This window comes from Tasmannia lanceolata, unplaced genomic scaffold, assembly GCF_043159265.1.
Source record: "Tasmannia lanceolata isolate RefF3 unplaced genomic scaffold, GAP_Taslan_0.1 ptg000008l, whole genome shotgun sequence".
Classification (NCBI taxonomy): Eukaryota; Viridiplantae; Streptophyta; class Magnoliopsida; order Canellales; family Winteraceae; genus Tasmannia; species Tasmannia lanceolata.
In genome coordinates, this window is record NW_027518685.1 from 21,703,991 (window position 1) to 21,720,193 (window position 16,203).

At 40.2% G+C, this 16,203-nt stretch overlaps 1 protein-coding gene across 6 annotated transcripts in view; it reads left to right on the forward strand.

Annotated features, from left to right (window-relative positions):
* LOC143884791 (F-box/FBD/LRR-repeat protein At3g26920-like) overlaps positions 1–2,225 on the forward strand; it is a 31,659-nt gene extending 29,434 nt beyond the window's left edge. For all 6 annotated transcript variants that reach the window (XM_077388579.1, XM_077388576.1, XM_077388581.1 and 3 more), the window contains 3 exons: positions 82–1,035; positions 1,114–1,263; positions 1,686–2,225. In XM_077388579.1, coding sequence (XP_077244694.1) covers positions 82–1,035; positions 1,114–1,263; positions 1,686–2,009 — 1,428 coding nt within the window. In that variant the 3' untranslated portion in view covers positions 2,010–2,225. The remainder of the gene's footprint in view (positions 1–81; positions 1,036–1,113; positions 1,264–1,685) is intronic.
* The last annotated feature ends 13,978 nt before the right edge of the window (positions 2,226–16,203 follow it).

A 16,203-nucleotide genomic window follows, 5' to 3' on the forward strand; every position in this document is an offset into this window, starting at 1 on the left:
TTGCATTTTGTGGTATAAAAAGAAGCAAAATGGTTGAATCTTTTCTAATGCCGTTTGTGAGCGTTGTTTGAAATTTTATAGATTGACAAGTTTGTGGAGGATCGGCTTAGTGAACTGCCGGATGAAATTATTTCTTCCATTATATCGGCAGTGCCAGTGAGAGAAGCAGCAAGGTCTAGAATTTTGTCGAGGAGATGGAGGTACCTCCGGCCATCCTTCGTTCCCAATCTTCAGTTAGACGCTTATAGCATGCACATGCACAACTATGGTAATGATGGAAAGTATTCTGATAGGCAGAATGAAAGAGGAGAGAGGAAAAAAAAGTGTAGATCTGTAAGATCAGTTAATCAGTTCTTGCAATTTCATGCTGGTCATACCATAAAAACATTCCGAGTTTGCTTTGATTTGGACAAGGAGCATTCCCATTTTCTCAACCAATGGATCAACTATGCAATTATCGCTGGGGCTGAAAAGATTCAACTTGACTTGACTTACATTGATGGTCGACACCCAGATGATAAATGCTATACTTTTCCTTTTCAGTTTCTTCATTGCAGTAATGAATCCTCCTTTAAACATTTGGAATTGGTATTTTGCATATTAAGATGTCATGATTTTGAAGGGTTTAGCTCTCTTACAACCCTTACTCTGAAATATGTTAACGTAGGTGATGGAGATATAGTGAACCTCTTATCTAAATGTCCACACCTTGAATGGTTGAGTATAGAATCTTGTAAGCATCTGGTTAATTTAGAGATTGTTGGTCCATCACTTCAACTGAAATATCTGAAGGTAGCTTTATCTTTTCACTGCAAGTTGATGAAGATTGAGATTCATGCAGAGAATCTCCGTACATTTGAATATTGGGGACAAGAGATTACCTTCTCTATTAGGTCGGTCCCGCGTCTGGTAAATGTGTTGGTTAGTTTTAGAGGAATAGACTCAATGGCACATTCCATGATCTCCCCCTTCTCCAAACTTCCATCCCACCTATTTCATCAAATAGAATTTTTGGCCTTGACCTCATATATGGAGGTAAATTAAAGTTACCATGTGCTGTTATTTTTAGTTAAATAGTTCATATATCTTGTAATTCTACTTTTGTTGTTACAGGCGTTTAATCCGGAGGTTGTACCACAAACTATATCTAGACTCACTAATCTGAACCATTTATTGTTGGAAGTGTATCATAAAAATGAAGATCTGCTTCGGTTGACTTCCATCCTAAAGGGTTGCCCGCTCTTGCAGAAATTCAACGTGCATGTAAGTTCCAACTGAAACAAGTGTAATTTATCGTAGTAGGGTTTGAATATTGCAAATGCGTCGTGTTTTTACAAAATTGTATTTGATATGATCATCTTACCTAACTAACAGTTTTAAAAGCCCGGTCATACTAGTATTGTTATCCATCTTGGTGACCATTAGTCCATGTATGGTGTACTCGAGTGAAGGCTTTGTGATCTGCGTGCATGCTTTTATACACAGCAATTGTTGGGGGCTTTGATGGGATAATTGTCTTTCTAACTTGTGAAGGACAAAGAATCTGTTACCCTGAAGAATCTTTTATAGTATCATTAGCTATGCGACAAAATGGGGTATTGTGCTTAGTTGTGTGAGGCTTTCGGTTGATAGTCTTACAGATGACGGTTCATAGAAGAATTAAAAGTGACTCTCTCTTATTGCAGTTTAATTCGGCCACCAGAGCGTTTAAAGCACCAGACAATATACGGAGGCCTCCAATGTGCCCTCATAATCACCTCAAAGAAGTTGAGCTAAGTTGTTTTTACGGTATGAAGGCTGAAGTTGATCTTGCTGTGTATATTCTAAAAAATGCCACGGCACTTGAATCATTGACTATTGATCCACGTGATAAAGATTATCTTGGAGATGGCAGATGGGAGATTATGGAATGGCCTCCTAGCGAGTTATGGTTTACAAAAATACGGGCAAGAGTTGTTGAACTTCTTAATGTGGAAGCCCCTCCGAGCGTCAAGCTAGTAATCCTATGATCATGTTTACTTTCAGCTACAAGCTACACGGGAGAGGTGCCTTTGTACCAGTGTCTAGTAGTAATCTTATGATATATTTATGGTTTCCATCTGGTTTGGTTTGGACATCTTTATTGTGCTATTTCCTAATTTATGGGAGTTTTTTCTCTTTATATCTGTTAAATGAAGGATGAATGTATTATTTGAATTTATTATAGTTATGCTGTTACTTTGGTCTGTCTGATCCTATGATCAATTGAAAAGCTTGTTGCATTCTCTTGTATTTTTACTGATGCAACTGCTCTGTGTTTATGCCACAATAGAACTACTGCGGCATATACCAAGGCCCTGTTTGTTTTGGATCTTGTAATCGATTGTCAGTCCAAAATTGGTTGTTAGACTAATGGGTTCTCAAAATCCATAACAAACAGGCCCTTAGTGGTGGGCTCTCGCCTTCTTCTTGGATCTCAATGATAGTCCGTAGGACTTTAAGAGGAGGTACACGTTAGAATTTTATTAGCTTTATATTTTGGTTTACGCTCTTAGATTTTGTCTTTGGTGTTTCTTTTTTGTATCTCATTCTGTTCTAAGTTAGAAAAATTAATTCATTCATAGAGAACTCTTTTTTATGCTTTATAGGGGTGTAAACGGATCGAATTCGGAGCGGATATGGCTATATCCGAATTCGATTACAGTATACACTGTCCGAATTCGGATTCGGATTCGACAAATATTTAATATCTATTACCGAATTCGTATCCGTCGGATATTGTTCGAATTCGGATATTATCCGTATTCGTTTATCCGGTAAATTCGAACATTTTATTGCAGCACTTTATCTTTTTTCTCCTACTTACTCGAATGAATTTTCCAAACCCTAAAACTAGACCTCTACATTCTCTTCATAAAATTAACTCTCAAACCTTAAAATATATGAGATTCTCTTCTTCCTTTTAAAACAAAGGCAGAGAGAGAGAGGGAGGCGATGAGGATGGATGATAGTGTTAGTTGTCTTTGGGTCTTTCCTTTTTTTTTTTGTATATGATGAAATGAGTTTGGGCTATTTTGATGGAATGGGTTTGGGCTATTTTTGTTTTTATATTTTTTTTCTAAAAAGAATATTCACTTTTCTTATAGAAACAAAAGATAGTGTGTCATTACTAAAAATAAATATTAATGATATTATTAATAATAAATAAAAAGGATTTACTTCTCGGATTCGGATGTTAAACGGATCGGATATACCATGTACTAGATTCGCATCCGCTAAGAGCCCGGATATCTCATAAACGGATTCGGATAATATCCACTTGAAACGGATTCGGATAATATTCGCTTTAAACAGATTCGGATGCGGACGGTAATCGGATTTCCGAATATCCATTTACACCCCTAATGCTTTCCTTCGTATGAAGTGTTTCCTCTACATGGGGCATGCGACGGTCATTTTATAAAAACATACTAGTGTTGATACCATTTCCCTTTTTTATCATTTTTTTAGTATTCAGTTTGTACATTTAAAGCTTAAAAACTCGGATTGGAAAAAAAGGGTTCTTCATGTTGAATCGGGTTGAACCTCATCAGGTTCGAACTCGTGTAGGATCAGGTTCAGGTTGAGTGTGGGGTTACTCAGGTTGGGTTTGGGTTGGCTTCAACCCGACCCGAGTTGCACTTCTAATGCCTATTCTTTTCCAAAATGATTCGAGTTCTTTCTTATTCTTAAAATCCCATTAAAAAACCTTCCAAAACGTTCCGAAAAGTGTTTCGTATCCTTTAAAAACACCCCTTTAAAATTCAACGTTACCATATGTGACGGGATTACTGGATTAACATCCCCTTAAAGCGCGGCATTACCATATGAAGATTAGTTTTCCCTTTCATTGCTCTCTCTCTCTCTTCTCCTCTGCTCTAAGAAAATTGGAAGGAATCCCCTCTCGACAGACCAAAAGTAACGTTGATGGAGAAAGAAAGTTATGAAGAACTTTATGTATTCTCTAGAATGTCTTATGTTTGGTTTCCTAAACGCTCAGCATTCGTTAGAATTTCAAATGCTAATGAATGCTGATTCCAAGTTTGGTCGCCAACATTACATTGAAATTCCATTTCACTCCTCAACATGTTGTAGACATCATCATTGTTTTTTTTTTTTGCACACTTGGAGCCCATGTGGCACTAATGTCCCTTCCTCTCGTCTCCCAACCAAAGTCTACCAAAAAGTTAAGTTTTTGATAGAAGAATGGTGGAAAAGGTTTGTCTTTTCTATCTTTTTTCCTCTTCCTCTTCTTTCTCTCTCTTCACTCTCATTTTTTGGTAATGCACGCCTACTTTTTCCACTACTCTTCAAGAGAACTGCAGTGAAACCAAATACTACTTACAACTATACCACCATTCTCCTAGACAAATCAAATGCTTCTCTCCTCCCCTTTGACTTCTTATTCTACTACGTGTGTGTTACGGTCCTGAGTGGGGCCCAGCCTAGGTATGGGATTGGGTGGGACCTAGCCTGGTATGGGACAGGTTTAAAGGGCTTTGCCTAACGCGTTCCATCAGCTTTGGAGCTTTTGGCGTATCGGTAAGGTACCTAACATTTGATATCAGAGCAGCCACCACGTCCCGTGTTCGAGTCACGGAAGGGGTGACCTGTGGAAAGGGCTACATGGAAAAAAGGCCAGAATGAAAGCCGTCACAGAGTGGGGCGCCAAGGACGGCAGACTCGGAAGCGTGGTGGTATTTTACGGTCCTGAGTGAGGGCCCGCCTAGGAGGTATGGGACTGAGTGGGACCCAGCCTGGTATGGGACATGTTTAAAGGGCTTTGCCTAATGCGTTCCATCAGCTTTGGAGCTTTCTGCGTATCGGTAAGGTACCTAACAGTGTGCCCTATGTAGTAGCAATTGGTAGTGACGGCATGTGAGGCCTCGTAGCTGACCTATTTAGTTAAAAATCTAAAAAACGCTAGTACCAACTCGGCTTGGACCAACCTTTTGCCTAAAATCCGAAGATGACCTCGGGCTGGGACAGAAATTAATCAGTTCGGCTAACATGACCTAAAGGCCAAGGGTAACCCTAGGTTGGAAAAAAACCGACCAGCCTGTTTAGTTAACAATACAAAAAACCCAAGTACCAACTCGGGCAGGATCAACCTTTTGCCTAAAATCTGATGATGACCTCAGGCTGGGCCATAAATTAATTAGTTCGGCTAACACGGCCTAAAGCCCAAGGGTAACCCAGGGCTGGGATGAAGCCAACTTATTTAGTTAACAATCTAAAAAACCCAAGTACCAATTCGGGTTGGACCAAACTTTTGCCTAAAATATGAGGATGGCCCCCTTGAGATTGGTTTCCTTCTGCTTCAGGAGGGCGATCTCATCTACTTGGTCCTGATTGGTCCCTTCGAGCTGGACCTCTCTCTCTCTCTCTCTTTCTCTCTTGAAATCTTTGATCGTATTATTCTGATATGCTCTGTAAATTAGAGCTGTAAGCTTGAGTTATTTACAGTAACAGTTAGAGGGGAGAAGGAGAAGAGAGAGAAAGATTGAGGAATATTTCTTTTCATATCATTCTCTAACGACCCTCACTCCGATAGGCTCTGTTCACTTGTTCTCTAACTGCAGGAAAAGAAAAGAAAAGAAAAGAATCTGACGTGGAACACTGGAAAAGAAAGGAAAAGAAACTATGAGAAAATTTCTTTTGTGAGAAAATTCCGTTATTCACTTGGCCGAGAAAGGAAAAGAAAGTATGCAGGCAAAGTGGTTTTATTAGGAAAGTGATTTTCCCATCCTTTTGGTAAGAAAATTTAGAGGGAAAGTGCAAGAAAGTTGGTTTTCCACATCATTATTTATATTTTCCACCTGTGTAATTCCGCTTTCCCGAGAAAACAAGTGAACGGCGTAAAATGTCAAATCATGTCCAATCACGGGAAAATTTGGCTTACTTTCTTCTCCTTTCCTTTCTCAAGAAGGCAAGTGAACAGAGCCATAAGGATTCGCCATTACGGTTTGTTCCAGCTGTCAGTCATGTAATTACTGAACTACCCTTCTCTCTACTTGACAATTTCTGTCTTTCACGAATGTTAAAACATGATTACAACTAATTAATTCTACTTGGCGTAAACTAAGTATTATGGTAATCATTCATCCAAACTGGTTTGCGAATCAATCTTCTTCCTCTGGACTGGTATTCCTGTTCTATGTGACCCTGTTCATGATCTTCCTTCGTTGATTCCCCATTAATTGAATCTGGTCCCTGATCCGTGGTCACATGTTCATCAGCATTGCTATCATTGCCTACCCCATTAAAATTAACCTTGTCCTCAAGGTTGATGTCAGGGTAGTTTGCCTGTAAGTCGTCCCAATTCTCCCACCAAGCAGGGGCGATGCCACATGAGAGGAAAGGGGGACAATTGCCCCCCTTAATTTTTTGGAAAAAAAAAATATACCTTTATTTTTTAATATTTTTTTATACTTACCCCCTTTTTTTAAAAAATATGCCCCCCTTTCCAATCTTCGCTAAGATAGAAAATAAGTTTAAAATTTTAATTTTACCATTTTTATCTCCCTTTTTCGTGCAAAATTTACTATAATTTTTGCCCCCTTGTGCAAAATTTCAGATAGAAATTTTTTCTATCTTAATTTTAAGATAGATAAAAAATTACTATAATTTTTGCCCCCCTTGTGCAAAATTTCTGGCATCGCCCCTGCCACCAAGTATCTTCAGGGAGTAAGCCAACCCATTGTACCAATACTTGTTTAATGGGTTTGCTTTCTTGAATTATTGTTCGAGCACCGACAATGGCCAGAGGGGAAATAAGAGGAGGGTTATGACTGCTTCGAGGTGGAAGTTCACAAATCGCCATTGGAAGGGAACCATGGAATGGCTTGAGTAGGGACACATGAAAAATGGGATGAATTTTGCTACCTTCAGAAAGTCGTAATTGATATGCCACCTTGCATACCTTGAATCTCATAAGGTCCATAAAACCTTTTGCTTAATTTTTGAGATGCTCTGTGAACCACCGTTTTTTCTGCCTGTAAGGTTGCAATTTGAGTAAGACCCAACTTCCAAGTTCAAAGTTCCTGTCAACTCTTTTCTGGTCTGCTAAACTTTTCATCCGAGATTGTGCTTGACCCAAATTGATTTTAAGCTCGGCCAAAATTTTATCCCGTTCCTTGACTTCAGTAACAACTGCTTCCACACTCGAGGATCCAGAAATATATGACGGAATTGAAGGAGGTTTCCTTCCGTATACAACTTCGAATAGAGTCATTTTTATAGCTCTATGGAAGGAAGTATTATAGGAATATTCAGCCCACAGAAGATACTGATGCCAGTGTTTTGGGTTCTCATGGGAGAAAGCTGTTAAATATTGCACGACACATCTATTCAGCACTTCGGATTGTCCGTCAGATTGAGGATGATATGCCGAGGAAAGATTTAGGGAAGTACCGATCTTGATTGCGATACTGCTGTACGTCCTTGAACGCTCACCTTAAAGTGTTATTCGGCCCAACTCCAGTGCATGGATCACACGACCGAATCACCTCCAGGAACAACAGGAGAATGGATTGTTGTAATGGACCACTCAACAATCCTATAAGGCAAGCTCTCTATTGAATACTTTCTATTTTTCTTGAGGCTCTTGAGTAATCTCCTTTTCATTGGTCTCCCTGGATGCTAGAATGAGGGCTCTATTTATAGAGTTCAAGTAGCAACCCAAAGGAAACACATTAAATGTGACCATTCATGAATTCATGAATCTCTTGATGAGGCATGCATGAATCTCTAGGTGACTTTTCATAACTTCCAAGTCCTTAAGAGCCATGCATGAATCTCCACATTCATTGAAACTTCAAAGAATTAATGTTTCAATGAATAAAGAGCTGTGCATGAATCCTAATCCAAAGATTCTTTAAGAGCCATGCATGAATCTCCACATTCATTGAAACTTCTAAGAATTAATGTTTCAATGAATAAAGAGTTGTGCATGAATCCTAATCCAAAGATTCGTGAATGAAACATTAGTATTCATGAATTGATACATACATTGAAACTTGAGCATTCATGAATCTCTATATTCATGTATGAGTCTCAACATTAGAGCCCAATAAATAAAAATTTCAAGGTTTGAAACTCACAAAGATTTTAGTATTAAAACTAACAATCCCCCACAAGTTTCAAACCTATCAACAAGGTATTAGAGAGCACTAGTCATATTGTGCATAATGAAAATGTCCGAAGACTTGAATTTTCGAATAGATTATCTGAATTGTAGTGAAAGTACATGGTGGACTTAGTCAAGAACCAACACATTTCTACTTTTCAGTAATCACACATGACTAGATCCAGAGTACGTGTGCATAGTGGACTAAGCCATGAACTATCACAATACTCACAGACTTGCTTTAAACAAATAGCACACACAGTGCCCGTCCTGGTTCTGCGAGGGCTCTAGGAGTATACCAGCTCCATAGGAAACACATAGTTTTCACCATAACATAGGTGTGTCCTTTAGTGTGTTCCTGTCAAACACCCCGTACCCAAAGCATTTCGGACCACATTAAGGCTTAAAAGCCAACTTCTTTACTATTACAGATTTCTGTGTGGGCTCTAGCAATCTCTCAGATTACATAGGAGATGGTAAATCTCCACCCCACATAGGTGAGCTCATTAGAGTATACATAATACTCACAGTATACACAATACTCAGGACTCATTAAAGCACTCAAGCCAACCTCAACTCAAACATTTCTCTGTATGGGCTCTAGCAGTCTTGCCTACTCAGACTACATAAGAGGTAATATTCCTCTACCCATACATAAGTGAGTCCCTCAGGACATGCATCTGCCATGCATCCTGCACACAAAGTGATTTGGGCTCATTAAAGCTTACGGCCATCCTTTACTCCAACAGGGAAAGTGCACTAACACAGGAATGGTCTCAAACAATTTATATTAAAGTGCACCAAAATAAATCTATCTATATTTCATTCTTTGAACCATGAACTATATTGGATGGTGGACTAAGCTTTGAACCACTAACATAGTTCAATGGTAGATACAAATATAAACAGATTACACAGGCATGAGACCCATTCCGACAATCGTCTGCTCAATCAGTTCCCTTTTCAAACCTTTTGTTAAGGGATCTGCCAAATTCGCTGAAGATCGGACGTCTATAACAGCAATGAATCCGTGACTTATCAGCTCATTCAGATAGCCATGCTTCAGCCGAACTGTCCTCTTCCTTCCGTTGAACAGTGAGTTCTCAGCAACAGCACTAGCAGCCTGATTGTCACAATACACTGTGATCGCAGTCAGCTACTCCTTATGTAATGGAAGATCAAACAGGAGATCTCCGGCCACTCTGCCTCATTTCCTGCGCTTGCAAGGGCGAAGAACTCAGATTCCATGGATGATTGTGCTATCATAGTCTATTTTTTAGACTTCCATGACACGGCTGCACCACCCAGGGTGAACACAAATCCGCCTGTCGATCTGTACTCATCCGGTTCTGAGCACCAACTAGCATCTGAGAAACCTTCGACTACTGCAGGATACCCAGAATAGACCAATCCGTGACTAAGGGTAGCTTTCAGATATCTCATTAGTCTCTGAATAGCATCCCAATGCGCATTTCCGAGATTACTAGTGAACCGACTCAACATCCCAACTGCAAAGGCTATATCCGGTCTTGTACAGCTCATGGCATACATCAGACTGCCAATCACCCTCGAGTATTCCAACTGTCTGATTGTCCTACCAGTGTTGGGTCCAAGCTTCTTGGTGTAATTATACGGCACATACAGCTCTGGTAAGTCGAAGTTGTCATACTTCTTCAGCATCTTCTCTATGTAATGAGATTGAGATAAAGAAATCCCGGACTCAGTCCGTAAGATCTTGATCCCAAGGATTGTGTCAGCAGCTCCAAGATCCTTCATGCTGAACTGAGTCGAGAGAAACTTCTTTATAGATGTCACAATCTGTAAGTCACTCCCAACTATGAGCATATCATCAACATATAGGCAGATGATCACCACCTTGCCTTTGCTAACTTTGGTATAAAGGCACTTGTCAGATCCATTGACTGGGAAATCATATCCACGGACAACCTTGTCAAATTTCCCGTGCCACATCTTTGGAACTTGCTTCAAACCATAGAGAGACCTGATAAGCTTGCAAACTTTGTTGTTAAGACCTTTGACCACAAACCCCTCTGGCTGCTTCATGTAGATTTCCTCAGTTAAGTCACCGTTTAGAAAGGCTGTTTTTACATCCATCTGATGTATTACCATCTTCTCGATTGCAGCTATCGCTATAAGAACTCGAATGGTTGCAATCCGACATACTGGTGAGTAGGTGTCGAAGAAGTCAATGCCTTCTTTTTGTGTGAAACCTTCAGCATCCAGTCTTGCCTTATACTTCTCAATGGTACCATCCGCACGCAGCTTCCTCTTGAAAATCCATTTACAGCCAATAGGTCGAGCACCTTCTGGAAGATCCACGAGTTCCCAAGTGTTGTTCTCCATTAACGAGCTCATTTCGTCTTCCACGGCTTCTTTCCATAGCAGAGCATCTCTGTATTGCATAGCGTCTTCAAATGTTTGAGGAGCACTCTCAACATTATAGGTGATAAAGTCATCGCCAAAGGACGTGGGCTTCCTTTGTCGCTTAGGCCTTGGCTCATCAGTTTCTTCCACAGGAACATCAACAAATTCATCATAGACTTCATTTTCCTGAGAGGTAGAGGGAGGAGCAGGAGCGTCAGGGTTAGCTTCAACTTGAACCTCTTCTCTAATATTCTCAGGTGAGTCCATTAAAGAGATTGATTTGTCCTTGATGAACTTTTCTTCGAAGAATTCAGCATCTCGAGCTTCAATGATAGAGTTGGTGCCGATATCAATAAATCTGCAGCATCACTGTCCATAGCATATCCAAGAAAAACGCACTTGTTTGCCTTGGCTCCAAGCTTTGGCCTTCTAACATCTGGCACTCGAACATAAGCCAGACACCCCCACACTTTGAGCATTCCCAAAGATGGTGGATACCCGAACCAGAGTTCATGCGGAGAGATCTTCGTCTTGGCATAAGGAACTCTGTTCAAGATGAAGTTAGCCATAAGAAGCACCTCACCCCAATAACAGGTTAGAAGTCCAGACGTCAGAAGCATAGAATTCACCATCTCGGTCAAAGTCCGGTTCTTCCTTTCTGCTATCCCATTTGACTGAGGAGAATAAGGGGCAGTCGTTTCAGCGACAATATCATGTTCTTTGAAGTACGCCTCAACATCTTTAGAGCGGTATTCACCTCCTCTGTCGCTTCGAAGTCTTTTGACTGAACATCCCAACTGCTTCTCTACTCGAGTTCGAAACTCGATAAACTTATCGAAAGCCTCATCTTTGGACTTCAGTAGATAGACATGATAGAACCTTGTTCGATCGTCGATGAAGGTGATAAAGTAATTCACGCCACCTCTTATAACAAAACTCTTGAAGTCGCATGTGTCAGAGTGGATTAGGTCTAAAACCTCTGTACTCCTTGTAACACTGTGAAAAGGCTTCTTCGTGATCTTGGCCTGCGCACAGACCTCACATTTTTCTGGTTTCTCACCCTCACAGTTGGGTAGATTACCTTGTTTACACATGTCATGCAACTTTCTGTAGTTGACATGACCTAGCCTATTGTGCCACAATTCAGAGGAGTAAGCAGAAACATAAACTTCATTTAACTCAGGGGCATGAGTTACAACGCTCATTCTATACATACCATTAGTCTTGTATGCATTGCCAAAGTACAAGTTTTTAAAGGACAGCACCACCTTACCGCCCTGAAAGTCCAGGCGCATTCGAGCATCACAAAAAAGACTCCCTGATACCAGATTCTTAGCGATTGAAGGAAGATGCTTCACATCTTTCAGTGTAAGAGTTTTGCCAGATGTGAGCTCCAGTACCACAGTTCCGACCCCGAGAACAGCAGCAGAAGACCGATCTGCATAGCCACTGATTCTGATCGTGCAGTGTAGGTAGAGAATAGGGACTTGTTGGCACAGACATGACAGGTAGCACCCGTGTCTAGCCACCAGTCCGAAACATTAGAGGGATCCACAGCCTTTGACACCATTGCCACAAAATTCTCCACTACAGCCACAGAGTCTTTCTTCGGTGCCTTGCAGTCACTAGCATAGTGGCCAGGCTTTCCACAGTTGTAGCAGTTTCCCTTCTTCTTGAAAGTCTTCTTCTGAACATTTAGGTTAGACTTCTGTTCTACCGCCTTTTTCTTCTGGAACTTGGTTTGCTTCTTCTTCTTCTGGCTTTCACTAGTATTCTGAACTACCAAGTTTGCAGTTGCCTTTTGATTAGCAAGTAATTCGTTTTTGGAACGAATCCTTACTTCATCCTCAATCCTGATGAAATGCTTCAAATCAGAAAGTGGCACTTGCTTCTTTCTACGGTGCATTTCAATAGAGAAAAACAACCAAGATGGATGCAACTTATTTACAATTGCTCCAGCGACAAAGACGTTGTCGAGCTCCACCTTCTCGTCTTTCAATTTTTGAACGAGTTTCTCCAACTCCTTAACTTCAGGTAAAACCTCATTGTCATCTTCAAATTTCATGTCAAGAAATTTGTCGATAAGGTGGGTTTTAGAGAGCTTCTCATCATCTCGGTACTGCTGGACCAAACCATCACAAATCTCCTTAGCAGACTCCTTTTGAGTGTAGACACCTGCTAAGTGGTTGGAAAGGCTATTTAGCAAATAGCTCTTGCAGAAGTCATTGTCACGCTCCCATTGGGCATCTTCGGCAGCATCATCCTCACCAAATGTAGGTTTGGCGTCGGTCACAGTATAATAAATTTTAAGCAATTGCATGCCAAAAATAACTTTTCGGCGCCAAGCATTGAAATTAGAACCATCGAACGTTTCCAATTTCAAGTTGCTAAAACCCATAGTAGAAGCATCCATTGCTTTCCAACGAATAACACTTTAAGATTGTTGGAGCAAGCGGTTGAAAACAATGGATCTACTAATGAAAAATAGTGCAAAAATATAAAATTATACCGACTTGAATGGAGGATGGATTAATAACGATCTTGATTGCGATACTGCCGTACGTCCTTGAACGCCCACCTTAAAGTGTTATTCGGCCCAACTCCAGTGCATGGATCACACGACCGAACCACCTTCAGGAACAGCAGGAGAATGGATTGTTGTAATGCACCACTCAACAATCCTATAAGGCAAGCTCTCTATTGAATACTTTCTATTTTTCTTGAGGCTCTTGAGTAGTCTCCTTTTCATTGGTCTCCCTGGATGCTAGAATGAGGGCTCTATTTATAGACTTCAAGTAGCAACCCAAAGGACACATATTAAATGTGACCATTCATGAATTCATGAATCTATTGATGAGGCATGCATGAATCTCTAGGTGACTTTTCATAACTTCAAAGTCCTTAAGAGCCATGCATGAATCTCCACATTCATTGAAACTTCAAAGAATTAATGTTTCAATGAATAAAGAGCTGTGCATGAATCCTAATCCAAAGGTTCGTTAAGAGCCATGCATGAATCTCCACATTCATTGAAACTTCTAAGAATTAATGTTTCAATGAATAAAGAGTTGTGCATGAATCCTAATCCAAAGATTCGTGAATGAAACATTAGTATTCATGAATTGATACATACATTGAAACTTGAGCATTCATGAATCTCTATATTCATGTATGAGTCTCAACATTAGAGCCCAATAAATAGAAATTCAAGGTTTGAAACTCACAAAGATTTTAGTATTAAAACCAACAACTACTACTTTTGAGAATGGCAACAAGTTCCAAAGGATTACTCTCCATTGATCTTTATAGAAGGTTTGGCATCATTTTCCTACATTCTCTAATATAAAGAAAGACTAATTAGGGGTAAATTTGTACAGCATAGTGTAGTAAAGTAATTAGAGTGGGGAAGGAAGAAGGTTTTTGTTCCTATTTCTTTACTCTTACTACTGCTATCAGTAGCAGCTTAGTCAGCTCAGTAGTTCCAGAGTGACTCCCCTAATTACCGTGGCTAGAAGACATCTTTTGCAAAAAAAACCCTAAAGAAAGATTAGCCTCTTATACTTTTTAGTATTCACAAAGATATCACAGGGTCTACAAGGTACAAGAGTGTTGGAGCAAGCGGTTGAAAATAATGGATTTTAACTAAGAAAATAGTGCAAAACTATAAAATTATACTGACTTGAATGGAGGATGGATTACAAAAGATCTTGATTGTGATACTGCCGTACGTCTTTGAACGCTACCTTAAAGTGTTATTCGGCCCAACTCCAATGCAAGGATCACATGACCGAACCACCTCTAGGAACAACAGGAGAATGAATTGTTGTAAAGCACCGCTCAACAATTCGATCAGGCAAGCTCTCTAATGAATCACACTTTCTATTATCTTTAGAGGCTTTAGAGTAGTTTCCTTTCTTAGTCTCTCTCGAAGTTAGAATGAGGGCTCGATTTACAGAGTTCAAGTAGCAACCCAAAGGACACCCATTAAAGGTGACCATTAATGGATTCATGTATTTATAGGTGAGTCTTCTAAGAGTCATACATGAATCCTTAATAAAAAAGGTCATGCATGAATCTCTAGATGACTCTCCATAAATTCCAAGTCCTTAAGAGCCATGCATGAATCTCCACATTCATTGAAACTTCTAACATTTAATGTTTCAATAAATATAGAGCCATACATGGATCCTAATCCAAAGAGTCATACATGAATCTCTATATACAGTGTTCACCATTATTAGATACATGTTCAAGGTTTAATAGAAAATTTAAAACTCATTTATTGGAACAAAATCCAACAATCCCCCACAAGTTTCAAACTTATCAACCAAGTATTAGAGAGCATGAGTCACATTGTGCATAGTGAAAATGTCTGAAGACTTGAATTTCCAAATAAATTATCTGAATTGTAGTGTAAGTACATGGTGGACTTAGCCTTGAACCGGCACATTTCTACTTTTCAGTAATCACACATAACTAGATCCAGAGTACGTGTGCATAGTGGCCAAGCCTTGAATTATCACACTACTCACAAACTTGCCTGGAACAAATAGCACACACAGTGCTCGTCCTGATTCTGCGAGGGCTCTAGGAGTATGCCAGCTCCATAGAAGACACACAGTCTCCACCCTAACATAGGTGTGTCCTTTAGTGTGTTTCTGTCATTAAGGCTTAAAAGACAACTTCTTTACTATGACAGATTTCTGTGTGGGCTCTAGCAGTCATTCAGACTACATAGAAGATGGCAAATCTCCACCCGCACATAGGTGAGCTCATCAGAGTATACACAATACTCAAAACTCATTAAGGCACTAATGACATCCTTAACTCATTAATGTCTCTGCATGGGCTCTAGTAGTCTGGCCTACTCAGACTACATAAGAGGTGATATGCCTCTACCCATACATAGGTAAGTCCCTCGGGCATGCACCTCCCATGCATCCAGCACACAAAGTGCTTTGGGCTCATTAAGGCTTACAGCCATCCTCTATTCCGACAGGTTAAGTGCACTAACATAAGAATGGTCTCAAACAATTTATATTAAAGTGCACCAAAACAAATCCATTCATTTTTCATTTTTTGAACCATGAACTACATTTGATGGTAGACTAAGCTTTGAACCACTAACATAGTTCAATGGTAGATACAAATACAAACAGATTACCTAGGCATGAGACCCATTCCGACAATTGTCTGTTCAATCAGTTCCCTCTTCAAACCTTTTGTTAAGGGATCCGCCAAGTTCGCTGAAGATCGGACGTCTATAACAGCAATGACTCCGTAACTTATCAGCTCATTCAGATAGCCATGCTTCAGCCAAACTGTCATCTTCCTTCCGTTGAACAGTGAGTTCTCAGCAACAGCACTAGCAGCCTGATTGTCACAATATACTGTGATCGCAGTCAGTTGCTCCTTATGTAATGGAAGATCTAACAGGAGATCTCAGAGCCACTCTGCTTCATCTCTTGCGCTTGCAAGGGCGAAGAACTCAGATTCCATGGATGATTGTGCTATCATAGTCTGTTTTTTAGACTTCCACGACACGGCTGCACCAGCCAGGGTGAACACAAATCCGCCTGTCGATCTGCATTCATCCGGTTCTGAGCACCAACTTGCATTCATCCGGTTCTGAGTACCAACTAGCATCTGAAAAACCTTCGACCACTGCAGGA